The sequence below is a fragment of the Schistocerca serialis genome, chromosome 4, assembly GCF_023864345.2.
Source record: "Schistocerca serialis cubense isolate TAMUIC-IGC-003099 chromosome 4, iqSchSeri2.2, whole genome shotgun sequence".
Lineage (NCBI taxonomy): Eukaryota > Metazoa > Arthropoda > Insecta > Orthoptera > Acrididae > Schistocerca > Schistocerca serialis.
In genome coordinates this window covers 365484413-365509166 of record NC_064641.1, presented here as the reverse complement: position 1 = coordinate 365509166, position 24754 = coordinate 365484413, and the positions used below count along the sequence as shown (strand labels likewise).

At 42.3% G+C, this 24754-nt stretch overlaps 1 protein-coding gene across 1 annotated transcript in view; it reads left to right on the top strand.

Annotated features, from left to right (window-relative positions):
• Window positions 1-24754, top strand: part of LOC126474166 (intermembrane lipid transfer protein VPS13D) — a 525388-nt gene that overhangs the window by 13621 nt on the left and 487013 nt on the right. Inside the window, exons 2-7 of the mRNA XM_050101624.1 lie at window positions 8373-8563; window positions 8754-8921; window positions 10760-11002; window positions 11213-11380; window positions 19522-19857; window positions 24103-24410. Coding sequence (XP_049957581.1) covers window positions 8373-8563; window positions 8754-8921; window positions 10760-11002; window positions 11213-11380; window positions 19522-19857; window positions 24103-24410 — 1414 coding nt within the window. The remainder of the gene's footprint in view (window positions 1-8372; window positions 8564-8753; window positions 8922-10759; window positions 11003-11212; window positions 11381-19521; window positions 19858-24102; window positions 24411-24754) is intronic.

The window sequence follows — 24754 nt, the reverse complement described above, 5'->3', positions numbered from 1 at the left end:
CCCAGAACCTGTTAGAGAGGTGCCCTCTTGGCTGATCTTCTTAATCAATTCAATCTCTTCTGCCTTAACACTAGAGCACCCACATTCCTTTTTGACTCCTCACACACCCATTCCCATGTGGACCTATCCTTCTGCACTGCCCAGCTTGCCCATCCTCTTAAGTGGTCTGTTCATTCTGAGATCTACTCGAGCGACCATTTCCCATGTGCTATCCATTTGCTGACTCTTACCACACCTGCGTGCTCACCCGAATGGCAGCATACTGAGGCTGACTGGTGGCTTTACTTCTCCCTGGCGACCTTTGAAGAACAAGATTTCCCCAGTTGTGATGAACAAGTGGAACATCTCACAAGTGTTATCCTTACTGCTGCAGAATGCCTAATTCCTCGGCCTTCCTCTTTACCACTCCATGTCCCAGTCCCTTGGTGGACTGAGGCATGCTGCAATGCAATTTGCGCATGGGGACGTGCTCCCCGGGTTTTTAACCTCCATCCTAAAATGGCAAACTGCATTCATTATAAACAGATGTGTGCAAAGTCCTGCATTCTTTGGGAAAGCTGGATTTCATTCACTAGTTCTTTTAACTGTTCCACCCCTTCCTCTGTCATGTGAGCCAACCTCTGATGGCTCTCTGGGACCAAGGTCCATTCACCAATTTACAGCCTGTCAGTAACAGATGATGTCATCGTGGACCCTACTGCTATCTCCAACACCTTTGGCCGCCATTGTGCGGAAATTTCAAGCTCTTCCCGCTATCGCCCTGCCTTCCACCATTGGAAACGAGCAGAGGAGGTTCAGGTGATACCCTTCTCTTCTCACAATCGTCAGTCCCACAATGCCACCTTTACTACGAGATACGAGGGCCGTTCAGAAAGTAACCTCCGGTTGATTTAAAAAAATACACCAAGTTAAATAAAAATATTTTAATATATACATCTTACAACTACATCTTTGCACTATTTTTCTACATAGTCCCCATAGCGATTGAGGCACTTATCGTATCTCTTCACAAGCTTTGAAATTCCTTCTGCATAAAAATCACCCGCTTGTGCCTGGAGCCAGCCTGTGACCCCATCTTTGAGCTCTTCGTCGTCATCAAACCGCTGTGACCCGAGCCATTTCTTCAAATGCATGAAGAGGTGATAATCACTTGGCGCCAGGTCTGGGCTGTAAGGTGGATGGTTGATAACGTCCCACTTGAAGGACTCAAGAAGGGCCGTTGTTCTGCGAGCAGAGTGAGGATGGGCGTTATCGTGCAAAAAAACGATACCGGAAGTCAGCATACCACGGCGTTTGTTCTGTATAGCCCGTCGTAACTTTTTTATTGTTTCACAGTACACGTCTTGATTAATGGTCGTACCACGTTCCATGAATTCAACCAACAACACCCCTTTGGCATCCCAAAACACTGTTGCCATCAGTTTTCTGGCAGAAAAATCTTGCGACGCTTTTATTGGTTTGGTAGGCGAATTTGAATGTGCCCACATCTTTGATTGTTCTTTTGTCTTGGGGTTCACGTACTTAATCCAGGTTTCGTCACCGGTCACGATTCTGTTTAACAATGGTTCTCCTTCGTCCTCATAACGTGACAGAAAGTCTAATGCAGAGGCCATTCTTTGAGTTTTGTGGTGGTCGGTAAGAATTTTGGGTACCCATCGTGCACAGAACTTACGGTAACCCAATCTTGCTGTCACTATCTCGTACAAGAGAGTCTTAGAAATCTGTGGAAAACCAGTAGACAACTCCGACATTGAGAAACGTCGATTTTCACGAACTTTTGCATCAACTTTCTGAACGAGTTCGTCAGTCACCAATGTTGGTCTACCACTCCTCTCTTCATCATGAACGTTTTCTCGTCCACTTTTAAATAAACGTACCCATTCACGGACAACTCCTTCACTCATAACTCTTGGTCCGTACACGGCACAAAGCTCACGATGAATAGCTGCTGCAGAATATCCTTTGGCTGTAAAAAACCTTATGACAGCACGCACTTCACATTTGGCGGGGTTATCTTTTGCAGCACACATTTCAAACTGCCACAAAAACTAAACTAGCGCAGGTACGACGTTCACTCGACCACGGCTTGATGCTGACTGACCTGTTGAGTGCGTGAACGCACAGATGGCGTCGCTACTCCCCCCACAACCCGCACTGTGACCAATCGGAGGTTACTTTCTGAACCGCCCTCATAGATAGATCATGCTCTCAGTTCATCCTGATCCTCCACCCCAGGGCCAGACGCTGTCCACATTCAGATGTTGCAGCACCTTTCTCTTGCAGGCAAGCGCTTTCGGCTTAATACGTACCACCACATCTGGGCAGAGGGCACATTTCCCGGATGTTGGTGTGAAACCCGTCATACCCATACCTAAGACTGGGAAGGACAAAAACCTTCCTTCTAGCTGCCACCGTATCTCTCTCACCAGCTGTGTTTGCAAGGTGATGGAACATATGATTCATGCTCGGCTGGTATGGTGGATCATGTCTTGCAATTTACTAACGACTGCACAGGGTGGATTTTGAGCGCACCATTCTGCAGTTGACCATCTCATTACTTTGTCCACCCATGTCATGGATGGTTTTCTTTGGAAATCCTAGACTGTGACCCTTTTTTTCGATTTGGAGAACTCCTTTAACACCTACTGGAAAACTGCTATCCTCCGTACTTTTTACACGTTGGGCTTCCTTGGCCGCCTGCTGTGTTTCCTTCAGGAATTTTTAAAAGACTGAGTTTTCAAGGTGCGTGTGGGTTTTGACTTGTCGGGCACCTTTATCCAGGAAACCAGAGTGCCTCTGGGTTCCGTACTGAGCATCATCCTCTTTGTTATCGTCACTAACCCTATAATGGCCTGTCTCCCGGTGGGCATCTCCGGCTCCCTTTTTGTTGACGACTCTGCCATCTGTTGCAGTTCTTCATGGACCTGTCTCACTGAGTGGTGTCTTCAGTGATGTCTTGATTATCTTTACTCCTGGAGCATCGACAATAGCTTTGTTTTTCCCACCATCTTTAAATCTTGGGCCTGTTGCTCTTCCATTCATTGAAACTATGAAATTCCTGGGGCTCATGCTCGATAGGAAACTCTGTTTGTCCTCCCATGTCTCTTACCTAGCAGCCTGCTGTACGCGGTCCCTCAATGTCTTAAGTGTCCTGGGATGCAGATCGAACTATCCTCCTCCATTTGTACCAGTCCCTTGTCCATTCGCAACTAGACTATCAATGCTTTGCTTATGTGCTTGCATGTCCAACCCCGCTGTTTCCGACTCAACACTATCCACCATTTTGACATCCATTTGGCCACTAGTGCCTTTTATACTAGCCTGGTTGAGAGTCTGTATGCTCAAGATGCTCGACTACCACTGTCCTATTGTCATGACTTTCTCCTCATCAGGGTATGTACACCATTTGTCTGCCATGCATGGTCACCCATCCTATGCCTCCTCCTTTGATGACTCCTTTAATCACCAGTATGGGGCACGTCCCTCTTCTCTGTTACCTCTTGGAGTCTGCTTTCGGCACTTGCTCTGGCGGCTCAGCTTTATACTACCTGCAACTTTCCCATTGGGTGTGAATCCTTTACCTCTGAGGCTTCATGAAGTGGCCCATGGTAACCTTGGCCTTCATTCGCTTCCTAGGGATACTATTCCAGCCTCACTCTGTCGCCTTCAGTTTCACGACCTTCCCATGGAACGTCACAATAGTACATTTGTGTACACTGATGGCTCTCAGACTGAGAGTGTGGTGTCAGGTGTGCCTTCGCCATTGGAACCCATGTCTTTCACTGTAGGCTTCCAGCACACTTCTCAGTATTTACAGCTGAGCTCTTTGCCCTGTATCAGGCCATGGAGTTCATCTGGCAACTCATCTTTTCTATTGTGTGCTCTGCTCAGACTCTCTTACTGCCCTTCAAAGACTGTGTGCACTAGTTCTTACTCCCCTCCATGGAGGTATAAGGAGGGGAGATGGCACTATGGCCGTCTACTGTACGTCTGTTTGAAGCCGGTGGGCCGCCATGTTTGATTGGTCAAAACAGTGACAGAGCTCTTGTTAGAATTGCGTGTTCTTCATATTTAACGTTATGTCTGCGAAATAATTTCAGATGATGAGTGTTACAATGTTTACATGCATAACACGACGTCAGAATAGCTTTTTCAGGTGTTTTCGTTTTGTTTTTAATGCGTTTTTGCCCCAGCAATACAACTGATTTGGTCTCGTTAACTTAAGTGTTTCTTTTGGATACGAACTTCGAATGATGAAAAATAACAGTGTACAAAGCTCTTTTCAAACTCAAATCACCTTTTACTGTATTTGTGTCGATGTAAACTGAAAGCAGAACCCGAAAGCTATGCTAGTTTACATACCGGATGATATTTCTTACTCGTTTACACACTTATACAAAATTTCATTTGTAAATACAAACATCGTTTGTACTTTGTCAAGAAAAATAAGCATATGAACCCACAGAGCCCTACGAGCTTCATTGATCGGAAATCTGAAATAAAATAAGAAGAAAACGGTTTCACAAAACGTAAACAAGGCCGCACATCTAACGAATATAAACGACAATATTTTACGAACGGGGCCACTTACGCATGGAACGTGATTCCTTTTAACTTGGTAGCACTATTCCAACGGTTAGTACACCCGTAAACAACGCAAACTGGCATTTTAAAATGAAAAAACCTTCAGCAGCTCTAGACAGTAGCACAACCGGAAACGAGTCTTCTGACCAAACTGCAATGGCGGAGCTCGGTTTCTGTCAGCTTCAAGTTTGTGACATCATGGCATCTCCCCTCCTTATACCTCCAAGCCGGCCCCCCCCCCCCCCCCCTCCGATGATCTCTATGTTGCTGTCTGTCAGCAGGTAGTGTCTTTTTAGCCATTGCCATTTGTTAAGTGGTTCTCCCCCACCGCTTTGTGCTCATTGCCCTCAGCCTTTGACAGTCCACCATTTCCTAATGGAATGCCCTTTTTTTTTAACCACTTACATTCTCATTTGTATCTGCCGTCTGAGTTATTGGCTGTTTTAGTGAACAACGTGTGGGCTATTGACTGAGTTTTACTTTCTAATTGTCGTAGCAGTATGGCAAAGGACATTTATTCTTTCATTCAAGACCTCCGTTTCTCTGTGGTTTGTTTTATTAACCTTTCTCCACGTCCCCAATTTTATCTGCCCTCTCTTCCATTGATTAGGATTAACGTGTTGTTATTTTTAACTCCTCTCTTTGTCTTCATGTTCTACAGTCCCAACATGGACGCGTATGACCCTAGTTGTTTTTGCACCCTAAAACAAAACAAAACAATGCACTTAGCATTGTCTTTGGCACTTGCTGTTCTTCCAACTCTGCACATGCCCCAATCAGCAGGAAAAGCAAATGAAGGAAAAATAGTAGGTGAGTATGGTCCGAGGGAAAGAAATGAAAGAGGGAGCCGCCTGTTAGAATTTTGTACAGGACATAATTTAATCGTAGCTAACACTTGGTTCAAGAGTCATGAAAGGGCTTTATATGTGGAGGTTTCAGATCGATTATATAATGGTAAGACAAAGATTTCTAAACCAGATTTTAAATTATAAGACATTTCCAGGGGCAGATGTGGACTCTTGACTACAATTTATTGGTTATGAATAGATTAAAACTGAAGAAATAGATGGAAAACCAGTCTTAAGCAAAGAAGGGAAAGCTGAAAGGTGGAAGGAGTATAAAGAGGTTCTATACAAGGGAGATGAACTTGAAAGAAATATTATAGAAAGAGAAGTGCATGTAGATGAAGATGAGATGGGAGATATGATAGTGCGAGAAGAATTTGACAGAACACTAGAAGGCCAAAGTTGAGACAAGGCCCTGGGAGTAGACAACATTCCATTAGAACATCTAGCTGCCATTGTTGCTTCTGATGTCTTTGATTATCCTGACGACATCCTGCGAGAACCCCAAGGATAGTCTCAGGTACTGTTCCTGCATTGCCTTCAGGGACTTCTCTCCAACTTTTATCACAAGGCTTTGGCCGTTTGGTGCAACCTTCAAGTTGATTACCTTCCAATCCTCTGTTGAGAATGTAGGGTTTTGAGACACTATTTTATCAATCAGAGTCTCTGGAGAGGTATCCTTAAGGAGTTTTGGCACCCAGATCAATGTCTTTGTGGTCTTGAAGAGCTCAGCTGCTGTCTTTATCAGCAGCTTTGCATCCTCCCATGGTGATATTAGGGGCACCTTTTCCTTAAGCCAGTCCACTGTACCCACCCCCTCACAGACAAACATAAGAGCACCGTGATCCAGATACTCTCTCCTGAATTTGGGTCCTGGACCAGTTTTCCCCCCAGTCTTCTCAAAGACAGTCATGTGCATGAGCTGCTCCTGTTGCGAGGTGATCTTGACCAGGGGATAGCCTTTCTGGATAACCACCACCGTAAAAATCAAGACTGCAGTACTATAGGTCTGTTTCCCTATTTCTTGTCTTGGCTTTTTCTGGATATGCTTACCCTGAGAAGAGGGGTTTTTAGATTCCTCCCTTGTTCTCTTACTGCCTGCCCTTGATGTAGAAGGGGTTTGTACACCCCCCTTCACCCTGGGACCGTCTTTTCTTGGAGGTCTTGGGTGCCAGCCCTTTTAGTTCCCTCCACTTTTGTTCAGGAAGCCAGTCTTTCGCTTCCTTTAGCTTTTGTTCTCTAAGAAGTTTCTCCTCTGAGCCCCAGACAAGTCTTTGATCTTAATCTGGTGCAACTTCTTAGTAACCATTCCCACTTCTTGAACAGGTCTGTCCCCTGTTCACCTGACGGGATGTTTTCCATCAGTTTCAGCCCCGATGTTTGGGTGTCATGAGGTCTCAACTTGCCCCTCAGTATTGCTATTTTCTTTCGTGTCCATTTTGGTCCTATGAGAGTTGGGAATCTAATTGGTCCACACGACGGAATCCCCATGTGGTGCAAGGCTAATTAATAACGGAGGTGACTCCATTTGCTACACATCTTCCCATGTGCCATGCACCCCTCAGCACAGATCACATAACACGTTGGGCTGGGTATTGAGGAGTTGGGAAAGGACAAGGAATGGATGTGGGATGACAGGTCGCTGTGGGACCCACTAAGTCTGGTCCATCAGCCAAGACCTTTCCGACCATAGGTTCCCACAGCTGGCATAGCCCTCAGCTTCACACGAACACACAAGCCTCCCCACCCACTCTGACAGTGTTACTTCAAGGTGTTGTCACTCAGAGAGGTGTAATGGCTTGATAAGACCATTTCTGTTGACATTGTCATACAATTGATCCATCATTATATTGAACTGGTAACATTTTTTGATTATTGTTATGCCCCCTCCCCACTACCCCAAAATCTCAACCTTTTTTTGGCCTAATTCCATTTAACTAGCAAGTTATTTCAGCACTACTTGCTCTGTCATCCAAGCAAGACACAGCCAGGGCAAAAGCACTGCAGGTGCAAAGACGCGAGCTGATACCAGTTCCATAGGGACTCACTACTTCTGTGAGTTGCACCAACACCATGTGCGGTGCTGAGGATGAAGGTATCGACTTTGCATTGGCCAATTGCCGGCTGAGTAAAATCTGCCAATTACCAGACGACAATGGACAGAAGTCTACTCGGAAGATAGAAGAGCAGCTCTCACTCACTTGCTTATAGATCATCGTCCGGGGCTGATCTAGACGGGGGATGTCGCTTAGTTAACTCTTAGAAGTGAACAGACAATTGTTGTAAATTGCATCCACTATTTACTGTGAAGTTTACCTACAGTTGTTTACACTTAGCCATTGAGGGCCTTTTTTGCGTTATGTTACATGCAGTGTTGCAGACTTCATTTTTCGAAGTAAACCTTTTTCACTCATTTGTGTGACTTCGTTACGTATTTGTTGGAGTGTTGTAGAATCGTCGTTCTATCATGTTACCTGACCCTGGGGCATGGCTGTGTAGTAGTGGCAGAGAGAAATTGTCTTAGCAGTGTACAGCATTAGAAGCTGTTTCACAAACTCAGTGGCAACATAGCCTCTACAGCAGCAGTGATGAGGCCTTTACAAAACTGGCAACGAGGATTTACAAAACTACTACTTGTACAACCAAGCAGAGAATTTGCAGAAAGTAGATTTACTACTCTTGTACCTTAATCATAAAAAACATGCTGCAAGATTTAAATAAAAAAAGGGCTGCAAATATTATAGCTTCAGTAGCAGTTAGTTAATAGATACATTGAATGTCCTTAGTTAAGAGAAGAGCTTGTAATTACTTTCTGTTGTTATCTTTCAACATGTACGTGGAATGTAAATTACTTAGTTCTGCATGTGGTAAATGTAGCGTATAAAATGTGGTGTGATCAGAGTGTTGCTTTTAAATTTTACATTGTGTTTACTTTCATTGCAGGAGAAGTTGAATTGGAGAATCTTCCGCTAAGGAAAGATGCATTACGTCAAGTTGGGCTTCCAATACAGATACGAAGTGGTTTTATTGGAAAAGTGAAACTCCAAATACCTGTGCGTCAAATTAGAAGTGCACCATGGGTTGTCATTATTGAAAGGCTGTATGTCATAGCAGGACCATTGACACTTAATGAGGTTATTTTATGCAAATGTCTTAAATCCTGACATTATTTCAAGCAGTTCTTGACATGTATTTCATATTGTTTAAAGTATATATTATACTTGTACTTAGTTAGTACTTATTTGGAACTTGTCTGCATTTTTACTGAGAGTGAGTGTAAGTAATCATTGAAGATACAATCAATTAATTTTTAATATTTTTCAGTGGAATAAAGAAGCAGAAGAAAATGCTGATCAGGAATATAAATTGTACCTCCTGGATGCAATGGAAGCAAGATGGCGTGCAGAAACTGAAACACCGCAGGAAGGTTCTTATTCTTCGTGGTTCAGTTATGGCACTGGTCTCGTGACTAATATTGTAGAAAATTTGCAGGTATGTGGTTTTATATGTGCGTAACACAGATGGCAATAAATAGGAGTTTCACATAGTATTGATGTTAATAGAACTACACCGAAAAAATTGTTTTTGAAAAAAATAAAAACATTAGTAATTACATCAAACGTTCCTGTGCAATTAAAGTTTAAACTTTGAACTTATATAGTATGAATGAAGACAAGGCAAAAATATTTTAGCATGGATTTTGAAGTATACTTGTGTTCTAGTTTACAGTAAGCATTGTTGGAAGTTAAGGAGAGTGAACCAAGAACTGACACATTTATAAGTAGGGAGAATTAAGAATTTTTTTTTAGATTTGTCTATTTTGGAAGGAAATAAACTCTTGAGTTTTGATAGACTGTTGTAACCTGTCTTTTTCAAAAGTCCTATTATAATTTTTTGGCATATCTCTATATCATCCTAAAAAGTCAAATGTTGGGGGAAACTGTTTCCAAGATTCCACAAAATACTGAAATACATGTAATGAATTGTAGATGTTTTCAATTTATTCACTGGTAATGAGGTTATAAGAAAAGTTATTGATTTGATAAGATAATAACAGTACTGACTATACTCATGTATATGTTAGGTATTTGTGAATTGTAACAAAAGACAGCGAGAGAACTTCACGCTGTGCATAACTTCCGGCTACATGACATTTCACAGCTGTTCCTGGCCTTGATGAATGTTTTGAATTACTTTATTGCCACAGAATGTATAGGACCAGATAAAATATTTTATTGTTAAGTTGAAGAGTAAGCTGTCAAAAATAAACATCTGTGTGATAAAGTTACCTATGGTATGCTACTTGCAAAGCAAATGACAGTAGTTATAATAGTACTATCATATTTAGGTTGAATAATTTTCAAAACTGTGAAAATTCTTTAGAAAAGATGTGGATAGTCTACTGCCATGGAACGAAGGAACACACACATCATAAACTGCAGTGAGAGAATTAGTTGTGACAAGCATAGACCACACATATGCAGGAAAAGTGACCAAAGTTATTAAGGGAGTTATAACAGAAAATCCCTAGGTATAAGTCTCTTTTGCACACCAAAAGACTAAAAGTCTATAGTGGAGTGTAAACATGATAAAGTTATGTACAAAGGAAGCTAGTTGTTATACCAATTACAAAGGGATCAATCATCTAGTACATTCTTTGGGGTAATAGTTTAAGAAGTGTATTGGAGAATGCTTCAGATTAGCAAGAAATTGGGTTAAGAAAAGGCATATCAGCAATGGACACAATTTTTTTAATTTTTTGCTGCATCTCAAACAGAGATCAACAGGAAACCTCATATTACATTTATTAATTTACATAAAGAATTTTATTACTTTAAAAGTAAGAAATTGTGGACCATTAGAAAGAAGCCAACAACAAAATTTTGAATGCAAGAAATTCATATAAAATATGTATCTACAATATATTATGCCATGTGGCTGCATAACAGAGACGACTTATGTGCTGTTTGGTTGATAGTATCAGTAATATCTAATTTCTCAGTTTACACTCATCTGAGTGCTTGATTCATAAAAATATTAATTGTTTGAGGGAATGTTCAGTTAGTTGGCCTTTCTGCTGATTGTGAATAGTCGATTGTAAGAGGCAAAGAAATATTTCATTTTATAGTTACAATGTATTCCACTGTGAGTGTCTTTCGCTTTCATGAACTTTATACTTTATGTTCCTCTGTGTGCTATTATAAATAATTTTCAATTTTAGCAAATGTATTTTTTTCTTTCCTTTAGTTTCTCAAATTAAAGGAAATATTTTTCTGTGTAAATCAGTTTTAAGTATCTACATAATATTTATATATCATCTATATTTTCAGTTAAGAATAAAGGATGTTCATGTGCGCTATGAGGATGATGTAACTGTACCTGGAGAGATGTTTGTATGTGGTGTGACTATTGACTCACTGACTGCTCAAAGCTGCGATGATAAATGGATACCACGATTCACAAATTGGGAGGCAAGAGGCACCAGTTTCAAACTTGTGGAGCTGAACACACTTGCTCTGTATTGGGACACTGTAAATACATTGCTGGGGAATTTACCTTTAGACGAACTGGCTGTGAGTATACCAGGTTTCATTTAAAGTGTAGTTTTGCCATTTCAGTAATGGTTAAGAGTTGCAGATGTCTGCCAGATGAAATTTAAGTAACTGGATGTAATGGGACACGTATGATATTTCAAGAAAATAAAATTTTCTAGAATACTTAAGTCAATTACTTAACATTATTATTTTTTAACTTTATGGCTAATGAAAGTTACACAATTTTAGGTAAAAATGTCGAAATCATCTACGTGGGAGCACCATTTTTTGATGTCTCCCGTGAGCGCACAGGCACATATTAAACGGAACAGGAGTGAACAACCGCTACGTTCAAAGACACAGCCACGTATTGTGTGTGATCTGCAGCTAGATGAGGTCCCGTTAACTCTGGTGGATGTAAGTGAAAGAAAAATTAAGATAGTAATCTCGTATGTAGTCATTGTTTAATGGTTGCTAGTTGGCGATGGTAAGAGCAGTGTTAGTTGTCGTAACTGTCAACTTTGTGAGTTAAGACAAATGGTACTGCTCAGTGAACTCTTAGTATTTTAAGGATTTAGGGAGGGGGAAGGGTTGTTGATGTAGACTCATTATGTGTTATGAGTAGCAGATAATTTGATCTCTGACTTCACATGGTAACTAGTTCAGGTAATATTACTGCCAAATAGTACCTTGTACTACACACGTAAAAGAAAGTTTTGCATCACCTCGGATCCGAGAGTTCCAGAACCCATACAGAAAATTGCAGTAGGGATCAATATAAACATCATCTCCACCCTTTTCATTGCTTTTAAAATGACACATTGCATGTAGTACCATCACACAACGAGACTTTCAGTTAGCCTTCTGCCGCCAAGCAGTGTGTCAGCAGTGCACAAGTAGCAGGAAGTGGCTTATTTAGCGTTCATATAAGTGTTGTAGTCAAGTTGAAAATTTGGTTGAGTGTTCTTAGCGCACTTGTTTAGTTAAATCCACCAAATCATTGTGTAGTTTCGTATTTAGCATTGGCAGATTTGCATTTTAATATATGTGGTGTATAAAGTCACGTAGTAGTCTGTCATTTGTTTATTTCTTTCAAATAGGCTTTGTACGTTACTGAGAGTACAGTTAGCCTTCTGCCGCTGAGCAGTGTGTCAGCAGTGCACAAGTAGCAGTGTTACTGCATTTACTAGGCAGTCTTGTATTTTAATAACCGTTTAAATTTTGTGTCGAATTGTTTGTGCTCTCTGTAGATCAGTTCAGATGTTCTTTGCACAACAATATTTAGCATGGATAGGGACTGCGACTGCTGTGTTCGGATGCGAGCTGAGTTGGCATCCCTTCGCTCCGAGCTTCAGGCAGTGTTGGCTTCATTCACACAGCTTGAGGCTGTTGCCAATGGGATTCACTGTGGGGGTCCGGACAGGGGTTTGTCGGGGACGGCCAGTTCGTCCCACGCATCCCTCGATCGGACTATGGCTGTGGCTGCCCGGGATACTGCCCACATTGAGGCTGACCCCTCACCCATGGTAGAGTGGGAGGTCGTCTTGAGGTGTGGCAGGGGGCAAAAGACATTCCAGAGGGCTGAACAGAAGGCCTCTCCAGTTTGTCTGATGAAACGGTTTCAGTCTCTGTCTCTGCCTGATACTGATCTTCGGCCGGACGTGGCTGCTTGTCCTGATCCAGAGGTTGCCCCTCGGTCTGCAAGATCCGGGTGGTCGCAGAGGGTGGACTTACTGGTAGTTGGGAGCTCCAATGTCAGGTGCGTAATGGGCCCCCTTAGGGATATGGCTGCAAGGGAGGGGAAGAAAACCAATGTGCACTCTGGGGGGGGGAGTCATCCCAGATGTGGAAAGGGTCCTTTCGGATGCCATGAAGGGTACAGAGTGCGCTCATCTGCAGGTGGTCACTCATGTCGGCACCAATGATGTGTGTCGCTATGGATCAGAGGAAATCCTCTCTGGCTTCCGACGGCTATCTGATTTGGTGGAGACTGCCAGTCTCGCTAGCGGGATGAAAGCAGAGCTCACCATCTGCAACATCGTCGATAGGACTGACTGCGGATCTTTGGTACAGAGCCGAGTAGAACGTCTGAATCAGAGGCTGAGATGGTTCTGTGACCGTGTGGGCTGCGGATTCCTTGACTTGTGCCATGGGGTTGTGGGGTTTCGGGTTCCACTGGATAGGTCAGGAGTCCACTACACACAGCAGGCGGCTACAAGGGTAGCAGGGATTGTGTGGCATGGACTGGGCGTTTTTTTTTTTTAGGTTAGATGGCCTAAGGCAAGTACAGAAAGGGCAACAGCCTCAAAGGGTGCGGGACCAAGCGGCAATCGGTATTGTAATTGTAAACTGTCAAAGCTTCATGGGTAAAGTATTGGAACTTCAAGTGCTGATAGAAAGCACCGAAGCTGAAATCGTTATAGGTACAGAAAGCTGGCTGAAGCCAGAGATAAATTCTGCCGAAATTTTTACAAAGGCACAGACGGTGTTTAGAAAGGATAGATTGCATGCAACCGGTGGTGGGATGTTTGTTGCCGTTAGTATTAGTTTATCCTGTAGTGAAATAGAAGTGGATAGTTCATGTGAATTGTTATAGGTGGAGGTTATACTCAACAACCGAGCTAGGTTAATAATTGGCTCCATTTACCAACCTCCCGACTCAGCAGCATTAGTGGCAGAACAACTGAGAGAAAATCTGGAATACATTTCACATAAATTTCCTCAGCATGTCATAGTCTTAGGTGGAGATTTCAATTTACCGGATGTAGACTGCGACACTCAGATGTTTAGGACGGGTGATAGGACAGAGCATCAAGTGACATACTGAGTGCACTGCCCGAAAATTACCTCGAGCAATTAAACAGTGAACCGACTCGTGGAGGTAACATCTTGGACCTACTGATAACAAACAGACCTGAACTTTTCAACTCTGTAAGCACAGAACAGGGAATCAGTGATCATAAGGCCGTTGCAGCATCCCTGAATATGGAAGTAAATAGGAATATAAGAAAAAAGGGAGGAAGGTTTATCTGTTTAGCAAGAGTAATAGACATTTTCAGACTACCTAACACATCAAAACGAAAATTTCTGTTCCGACACTGACAGTGTTGAGTGTTTATGGAAAAAGTTCAAGGCAATCGTAAAATGTGTTTTAGTGCTGAGTAAAACTGTGAGGGACGGGAAAAACCCACCGTGGTTCAACAACAAAGTTAGGAAACTACTGCGAAAGCAAATAGAGCGTCACTGCAAATTTAAACGCAGCCAAAAACTTCTCAGACAAACAGAAGCTAAACGATGTCAAAGTTAGCGTAAGGAGGGCTATGCGTGAAGCATTCAGTGAATTCAAAAGTAAAATTCTATGTACTGACTTGACAGAAAATCCTAGGAAGTTCTGGTCTTACATTAAATCAGTGAGCGGATCGAAACAGCGTATCCAGCCAGGTAGATGCCATTTTCCTTGACTTCTGGAAGGTGTTCGATACAGTTCCGCACTGTCGCCTTATGAGCCTATGGAATATCAGACCTGCTGTGTGGCTGGATTGAAGAGTTTTTAGCAAACAGAACACAGCATGTTGTTCTCAATGGAAAGACTTCTACAGAAGTTAAAGTAATCTCTGGCGTGCTGCAGGGAAGTGTTATAGGACCATTGCTTTTCACAATGTATATAAATAACCTAGTAAATAGTGTCGGAAGTTCCTTGTGGCTTTTTGCGGGTGATGCTGTAGTATACAGAGAAGTTGCAGCATTAGAAAATTGCAGCAAAATGCAGGAAGATCTGCAGCGGATAGGCACTTGGTGCAGGGAGTGGCAACTGACCCTTAACATAGACAAATGTAATGTATTGCGAATACATAGAAAGAAGGATCCTTTATTCTCTGATTATATGATAGCGGAACAAACACTGGTAGCAGTTACTTCTGTAAAATATCTGGGAGTATGTGTATGAATGATTTGAAGTGGAATGATCATATAAAATTAATTGTTGGTAAAGCAGGTGCCAGGTTGAGATTCATTGGGAGAGTCCTTAGAAAATGTAGTCCACCAACAAAGGAGTTGGCTTACAAAACACTCGTTCGACCTATACTTGAGTATTGCTCATCAGTGTGGGATCCGTACCAGGTCGGGTTGACAGAGGAGATGGAGAAGATCCAAAGATGAGCAGTGTGTTTCGTCGCAGGGTTATTTGGTAAGCGTGATAACGTTACGGAGATGTTTAACAAACTCAAGTGGCAGACTCTGCAAGAGAGGCGCTCTGCATCGCGGTGTAGGTTGCTGTCCAGGTTTCGAGAGGGTGTGTTTCTGGATGAGGTATCGAATATATTGCCTCCCCCTACTTATACCTCCTGAGGAGATGACGAATGTAAAATTAGAGAGATTCAAGTGCGCATGGAGGCTTTCCAGCAGTCGTTCTTCCTGTGAACCATACGCGACTGGAACAGGAAAGGGAGGTAATGACAGTGGCACGTAAAGTGCCCTCCACACCACACTGTTGGGTGGCTTGTGGAGTGTAAATGTAGATGTAGATGGTGGTCCAGATTGCTGTACTCTCCAGTACCGAGCAGCACGTCCTCTTGCATTGATGCATGCCTTTATTCATCGTGGCATACTATCCACAAATTTATCAGGCACTGTTGGTCCAGATTGTCCCACTCCTCAACTGCAGTTCGGCGTAGATCCCTCAGAGTGGATCGTGGGTCACATCGTCCATAAACAGCCCTCCCTTTTCAATCTGTACCAGGCATGTATGGTAGGGTTCAATCTGGAGAACATGCTGGCCACTCTAGTTGAGCGATGTTGTTACCCTGAAGGAAGTCATTGACAAGATGTGCATGGTGGCGGCGCAAATTGTCGTCCATGAAGACGAATGTCTTACCAATATGCTGTTGATATGGTTACATTATCGGTCGGAGGATGGCATTCACGTATTGTACAGCTGTTACGGCGCCTTCTATGACTACCAGTGGCGTAAATCGGGTCCCATGTAATGCCACCCTAAAACATGGGGGTACCTCCACCTTGCTGCACTCGCTGGACAGTGTGTCTAAGGTGTTCAGACTGACCGGGTTGTCTCCAAACACATGTCCAACGATTGTCTGGTTGAAGGCATATGCGACACTCATCAGTAAAGAGAACATGATGCTAATCCTGAGCGGTCCATTTGGCATGTTGTTGGGCCCATCTGTATTTTGCTGCATGGTGTCGTAGTTACAAAGGTGGACCTTGCCATGGACATCAGGATTGAAGTTGCGCATCATGCAGCCTAGTGCGCACAGTTTGGGTCATAACACGACATCCTGTGGCTGCACAAAAAGCGTTAATCAACATGGTGGCATTGCTTTCAGGGTTCCTCCAAGCCATGATCTGTAGATAGTGACCATCCGCTGCAGTAGTAGCCCTTGGGCGGCCCGAGTGAGGCATGTCATCGACAGTTCCCGTCTCTCTGTATCTCCTCCATGTCTGAACAACATCGCTTTGGTTCACTCTGAGATGCATGGACACTTCCCTTGTTGAGAGCCCTTCCTGGCACAAAGTAACAATGTGGATGCAATCGAACTGCAGTATAGACGGTCTAGGCACGGTTGAATTGCAGACAACATGAGCCGTGTACCTCCTTCCTGGTGGAATGAGTGAAACTGATCAGCTGTTGGACCCGTGTGTCTAATAGGCGCTGCTCATGCATGGTTGTTTACATCTTTGGGCGGGTTTAGTGAGATCTCTGAACAGTCAAAGGGACTGTGTCTGTGATAGAATATCCACAGTCAGTGTCTGTTTTCAGGAGTTCTGGGAACCAGGGTGATGCAAAACTTTTTTTGATATGTGTATTTTAGGATTGTGGGTTTGATGTTCAATATTGGTGACTTTTTAATACTTTTTTTTAAAGGCAAGCACTCAAATATGAACTGTATGTTATAAATGATAAAGAAATGCTTGATGTGTGTGGATCAGTTAATAACATAAATACATTGTTAATTTGTTGCTGTACATAACATTTTAATTAAATTTACTTGTCACCACTTTGAAGGTCATTTTAAGAAGATAAGCTACAGGATTTGGTTTTATAACGGTGGCTGTTTGTATTTAACGTAGGTTACAAGGTTACCAGCACACAAACTCTCCTATTCCCGTTCAGTACCAATTAGTTGTAGTGAGCAGCAATGTGATTTTGTATTTAGAAAAATAGTTGTTTGCCTTCAAAGTTTCATGCAGTGGTAAAACAGCTTTTCCTAATTCAGTGTAAAACATTGGTTGCACAAAAATATATAGATAAATATGATTCAGCAGTTACTTTCAGAATAATGCTCACTACTTCATTTTTCTGTGACTATCTGAACAGAAAAAACACGTCAATACAAAAACTGGTGATACACACACACACACACACACACACACACACACACACACACGTTAGCATAGATAATACTCTCTTTGCTTATTGAAAAATTTTTCAGCTTAAAATATAATTCCTGTCTTACCCCTATTTAATCTTACTGATACCTTCCAGTGCCTCCAGGTCTCTTGAATATATGCAATCTTCTGTCACATTTTTTAAACCATATGTTAGCAATTATTAAGTTGTGGTCTGCACAGAATTCTACCTGGGACTTCCACTTTATTTCTTTCCCTCAGTTCATGTCATCCTAATATTTTTCATTCTCTTCCTCCAGTAAAATTCCAATCCCTCATCACTATTAAATTTTCAGCTTCCTTAACACACTCAATAATTTTCGTTTATATAAACATAAATTTGTTAAATATCATCATCATCATCATCATCTGCTTACTAATGGGCATGCATACTTGTGCTACAACGATCAATGGTGAAGTTGTGCCTATCTTGATTATGATAATCCATCCACTTTGCTTGTAAATTATTTAATATTTGGCCAGTATCAAGGATTAGCTCATCTTCAGAAATTTAAACAACAATATGGAAAGGATAGATTACTGCTCACTGTACAGAGGAGGTGTTAGTCGCATAAAGTCACAATGAGGAAGATTGTTAAAATGTTAAACACTGCAACTGCATCTGCATCTGACAGAGCAGCGATCAGGGATGGGTGGTTGGTGTAAAGAAAAGGTGTGAGGCAGGCAGGGGGAAGGATAGCAGGATAAGGGTTGGGGAAGATGCTAGTGCTGCCTAGCAGAGCATGCAGGGACTAGATGGAGACAGAACACGGTTGCTACATTGGGAGGCTTTTTTGTGGGGGGGGGATAAGAGATAAGAGAAGAGGAAAGGACTTGCAAGTGCCTTGGCAAGATACATGTGTGTAGCATTGGAGTGGGAGCAGGGAAGGGATAGGAAGGTCTGAGACAAGGGACTAGCAAAGGTATGGGCCAAGGAGGTTATGGCAATGAAAGATATGTTACAGGTTGAGGTCCTACCTGTGCAGTTCAGAAAAACTGATGTTCATAGGAAGAATCCAGATGGCATGGGCTGTGCAGCAGTCATTAATGTGAACGTACCATTGGGTGGCATGTTCAGCAACTTGGTCGGTGCTCTTCTGTGGCTGAACAGTGGGTATGTGGGAAGTGTAGAAGACTTGAGAGACAAGGGATGGGAGATCTGTTCATGGACGAGGTTCGGATGATAATAGGGGCTGGGAAGCCCTCTGTGAGGCACTTGGCATTTTTGGAGAGAGACTGCTTGTCACTACAGGTGTGACGACTGTCAGTGGTTAGGTTGTATGGAAGGGACTTCATGGTATAAATTGATTTTTGCTTATTTCATTTGTGTCTTGCTTGTTGGCTGTGATCATCCAAGAATGAAGAGTATTATATGGCTGTAGACAGCGAGTACATCCTCCCTGTGTCATAGACAATGCAGTGGTAATTACAAATGATGAAAATTGGGAATCAGTGCGTATGGATCAGAAATTGTTTTAAAAAACTTTCTTCTTTCAATTTTAGCATTTTTTGATGAATGTGGCTATTCTTTAGAATCACTCTCTAGCAAACTTTACATTAGTAGTTTAGTAGTTAAGAGATCACAAGCTTTTTATGCACTGTAATGATACTTAAATTCACATTGCTAACACAGCTGAACAATTAGTGGAGGCAGTGGGTAACAGGAATGAAGTCTCACAGTGAACTGGAAAAATGCAGAAACGAGAGAAATAAGATACACATTAAAATGCTATCTGTTAGGTTGTGATGTGATGAGAATCCACGAGTGAGGCTGCAGTGAAATGGGCCTCATATTCTACCACAGCTAAATAACAGATCAAACATGTTCCTCAAACCTACTGCAGCAGTCAACTACTCAACCAGCATGTTGGCACTAAAATGTTGTGGCCATCAACCTTGGGGCACTGCTCGTTGCAACTGCTGTAGCAGTTCACCATAGGATTACACTTCAGTGCTGCGAGATTCCCATCTTGCTGTTGGAGTCCTCAATAAATATGATAGTTGCTGTTTTGTAAGTGGAGAAAAGACAAAAATACGAGCTGCGGCTCACTTCTGATACTCATAGTAAGAAACCTTTGTGATTTCATGTTTGATGAAACCTTTCTGTTGTTTAGTTGTGTTACAGTGATAAATAATAAAATGATTTGTTCCAGTGGCAGTATGCACAGATGGTAGGCTGCATAAAAGGCCTTAACAAAGTAGGAAAACTGTTCAGACGGCAACGTTGGCGCCCAACGGAGCAGCCGTCAGTCTGTCCTCGGCAGTGGTGGCTGTATGCTGCTCGCTGCCATGACTTGCTCTTGCCAGATACACCCTTGACAGGTAGTGCAGGTTGGCAGCAAGCACTTTCACGTGCCAAAGATAATGTGCAGTATGTAAAACTGTATTCCCATAGTCTGGCCAACCCGGGTGCGGCCCCATTAGACAAGCAGCTGCGCACCCGCATAGAAACTGAACGAAGCTTGGATGAACTACGGATTCTTCGTGAGGTTTGTAAATGCACTGTAATTTTTTTGCTTAGTCTTGTATGTATTTTGGTTTTTCATTTGCAAAACACTCCAAAAATATGTATTAATGAAATGTATGACATAATGATTATGTATGAAGTTGTAGAAATCAGTAATTGGTGGTTGTGAACACCAGTAATCCAAATGAAGTTGGGCTTGATAAACGAGTAATTTATTTTCTATTGTTGCTATGTTTCATGTACCAGAAAGCAAGTGCTTTCATATTCATTTACACTGTATTTTGGAGTGAGTGAGGGTGGGGGTGGGGGGGTGGGGGGTGGGGGGGGTGGGAGAGAGAGAGAGAGAGAGAGAGAGAGAGAGAGAGAGAGAATTCATAATTGTTGACAGTGATAAGCATGCAAGACTACACTGGACTTCCAGTATATTTTGAAAGGCGACAGGCAGCTCTGAGTTACTACCATGACAGTAGTCACTTTAACTAGTAAACCTTCCACTTGACTACCTGTCCCATGCGTCTGCTAAATTGTTTTTGCCCATTAATCGTGTTTGTTGTTGATAGGATGCATCAGAGGTTATCACAGTTATCAGAATCTGAATGAACCTCAGTGCTGTAATAATGTTAATGAAATGGTGGCCCTGTCATTATTTTGTCAGTTGTTGATGAGTGATTAGTATATCAACATGGGATTGATGTTTTGTAAAAGTTATGGCACAAGTTTATGTATTAAAATTGGACAAAAATACATGTTAAGTGTGATGAGAAAAATAAAACATGATCTGATGGTAGCAAAAATATGCAAAGAACAGTTAACAATCCTGTATGGCGGCTAGTTGACAAAGACTAAGGTTTGAATGTTTGAACTATTTGCTCTGGCTCAGATTATGGATAACAAAATCTGAAATTATCTAACACTGAATAGATTTAATAAATGTGTTTAACTATTAAGTGTCTGGAAGTGGTGAAAAGAGACCTCTGCTATGACTATGTAAGTCACTCGTGGACTAGGAAATATATTACATCAATGAATGACAATATTATGGAAAGGATAATTGCTACTCACTGTATAGAGGAGGTGATGAGTCACAGACAGACATAACAAAAAGACTGCTATACGTCTAAGATTGCGGCCAAAAGCCCTTCTTATAAAGTTGAAAACACACACACACACACACACACACATTCACACAAGCACAACTCACACACGTGTTACCACTGTTCCTGGCCACTGAGGCCAGACTGCCAACAACTGCACCTGATAGGAGAAGCAGTCTGTGGGTGATGGTGTTAAGGAGGAGACTGGGGCCGGGAGGGTGGTGGTGGTGGTGGTGGTGGTGGTGGTGGTGGAATGTATGGGACAGATCTTACATCTAACTATGTTGCAAGGATATGAGCCATGAGGCAAGCAGTTGGGAACAGGGGTGGAGTAGGAGTGGACAGGAATATTGCGTAGGTTTGGTGGGCACCACAATACCACTGGGAGCAAAGGGGAGGATAGTGGGTCGAGTTTTCTTCAATTTAGGCCATGATGAGAGGTAGTTGAAACCCTGGCAGACAATGTGATTCAGTTGCTCCAGTAATGGGTGGTACTGAGTCACGAGAGGAGTGCTCCTTTGTGGCCAGGTGGTTGGTATGAGGGAGATGGTGGGTGATTGGAGACAGGGCATGGGAGATTTGTTTCTGTACAAGGTTGGGAGGGTAATTACAGTCTATCAAGACCTCAGTGAGACCCTGGTATGTCTAGAGAGGGACTGCTCATCAGTAAAGATGCAACAGCCATGGGTGGCTAGGCTGTATGGAAGGGATTTCTTGGATTGGGTGGCAACTGTAGAAATTGAGGTAGTGCTGATGGTTGTGGTAGGTTTGATACGGACTGAGGTACTGAGGAAGCTATCTTTGAGTTGGAGGTCAGCATCAAGAAAGGTGGCCTGTTGGGTTGAGGAGGACCAGTTGAAACGAATGGGGGGGGGGGGGGGGAGGTGTTGAGATTCTGTAGGAATGGTTATAGGGTGTCCTCATCCTCAGTACAGATCAAGATGTCATCATTGAATCTGAACCAGGTGAGGGGTATGGGATTCTGAGTGATTAGGAAGGATTCCTGTAGATGGGCCTAGAATAAGTTGGCATACAATGGTGACATGTAGGTGCCCATTGTTATATCATGGATATGTTTGTAGGTAAAGCCTTCAAAGGAGGAGTAATTGTGAGTGAGGAAATACTGGATCATGGTGACCAGGAAGGAGGTTGTAGGTTTGGAGTCAGTTGGGCATTGGGAACGGTAGTGTTGAATAACAGCAGGGCTCCTCCAAACTCCCCACACTTCTACCTTCTTTATGCTTCCTAAAGTTGATAAACCCAAACATCCAGAATACTCTGTTGTGGTTGGTTGCTGTGCGTCCACAGTCTCTCTGCTTTCTTGGACCAACCTATTAACCGTAACCTCTACCTAGCCTCTATATAAAAGACACCAACAGTTTCCACCATCAACTCTCAACAGTCCCTGTTCTTTTACCATATGACACCATACACGTCGCTATCAATGCCACTTCCCTCCACACTAACATCCCCAATTCTCCCTTGCCACTATTGAACACTATATTTCCAAATGCCCAGCTGATACCAGACCTACAACCTCCTTCTTGGGTTTGGCCCTGTTCCATTGAATTACTTGTTTTATTATTGTCTGATTCATTATGATGTGAGAAACAGTTGACATGGTAATGCTGAACTTTGGAGTTCATGCAAATTGTGGGTCCCCTTATAACCGGTTGCTAAGCCAGTTAAAGATTGGAGGAATGCAAGGGCATACCCCCTGCATTAAGATTGTGTCTAGTGAAGCATTACAGTGTGCAAACCAACATTCTTCTTTTAATTATACTGTAATAAGTATGGAAATTAGCAGTCTGTCTTATTTGAATTGTATTGGGGCCTCAAACATGATTTCCCAGCAGCAAGTGAAAACATGTCTGTAGGAAACAGTTTCTCCTTTCCCATTGAGTAGATCAATTTTGATGAGTCTCGCATGAGGTAAGCATACTGTTTCAGGTTGCAAAAATATTTTCATTTCTTCTCCGGAGTGGAGAGTGTGCTGTTTTGAAATTTACTAGCAATTTAAAGCTGTGTGCCAGCCATAAACTTGAGTCCAGAACCTTATCTTTAACAGAGAGTGTTCTTACTGAAGCAACTATTCAGGCATGGCTGATACCTGCCCTCACAGTCTTACTTCTGACAGTGCCTCATCTCCTACTTTCCAAACTTCAAAGAAGTTCTCTGAAATACATCATACGACTAGCACTTATGGAAGAAAGGATATTGTGGATAAATAGCTGTGCCACATTCAGGAAACAGTCTCTTTCTGAGGTTAGTTCATTCTGGAAGCAATCCCATAAACTGTAGTTAAGTCATTTCTCTACAGTATCCTTTCTTTCAGGAGTGCTAGTCCCACAAGGTATGCAGGACAACTTTTGTGAACTTTGAAATGTAGGAGGAAAAGGAAGTTACTGGCAGAAGTAAGGTCAAGTACAGGTTGTGAATTGTGCCTGGATAAATGAGTGTGTAAGAACATTTCGTGCAGAATGTCAGGTTTTGGGTTAAAGTCACAGTCCAGCACACAGTTTTAAAATGCCAGGAAATTTAAAATAATTCCTTAATAATCCAACCAATCCTGTTACTTTTGTATTAAATTAGTGTGTTGTTTGTGCAGAGTGTTATCTGTGACACTAAGACTATACTAAATAGCTCTTACCTGAATTCTTCGAATGGATCAAGGTATCTCTCAAGCTTGTTTGGTCAGGGATTGTGTAAAAGGTTTGCAGTGTATTGTACTTCTCTAGCATAACAGATTATATTGTGTAACTGAAACAGTATATGCAGTTATAGTGTAATGTACGTTGCGAATATGGGTGCATTGTGGATTAAAATGTGGTTATGTCAGAGATGGAAAATATGCAGTTCCTATATCCTGAGAACCATCTCAGCTAGTCAGTTTAATGTGGACTCTTAAGATTTTAGCTACTTGGAATTTTTTGTGGATACAAAGCATTTTGAGAGGAAAAAATTGTTAAATTCTGAAAAATCTGGCAGGACTATCTTATATTCCGTTCTAGAACCTTTGAATTCATAGCCTGAGTTCTCACCATTGACAAATTTTATTATGTCTTAAATGTAAGGGTTTGATTGCAGATTTTTCTATGGTTTTGGATATCATCTAGATTACTGGAAAATTCTGGGGAACATTATGGCTTTAGTTTTCCTCTATTTCGTTACAGATAGCAATGAAACGAGTGCGTCCCCCTCAAGTTCCAGCTGCTGCGCCGCAAACGGGTTCGGGCCGTAGTGTGCTGATGCAGTGGTTTCCCCAGTGGTGGTATACCAGCCCATCTACATCAGCTTCTACTTCTACATCCTCCCAGCAGCAGACGGAACAGAATCCCATAGAAGATCAGTTACTTGACGCATTAGCAGACACACTAGAAAATAACACTTTGCTACGCCGTGATGTTGTATTTGGACAGTGCAATTTCACATTGAAGTGGGGTACTTTCAACTTGTGCACAAGTACTGAAGATCGGAAGAAGTAAGTAACTTTTGGAAATTTGGCTTGTTGCACATAGTGTGAAAATTTGTTCACTGCTACTTGGAATTCACTTGGTAGAAGTAGAATATTTTATAAATGAAAATAAAGGCAGTTAATGTAAGTTTATCTGATACTGAAATGGAACTTCTACTTCCCAGTGGCCAAAAGTGGGTGAACTGGAGCATGATGGACACACACACAAGAAGTTAGAAAATAACTGAATTTGCAACTTTTAGAACTTTGGGAAGTTTCTGTGTCAGGAGGATTGAAGATGAAAAATGAGGGGAGACACTGTTACTCCAAACTCTAGAGTAAATGACAGGGACTCCACTCTTTCATCCCCA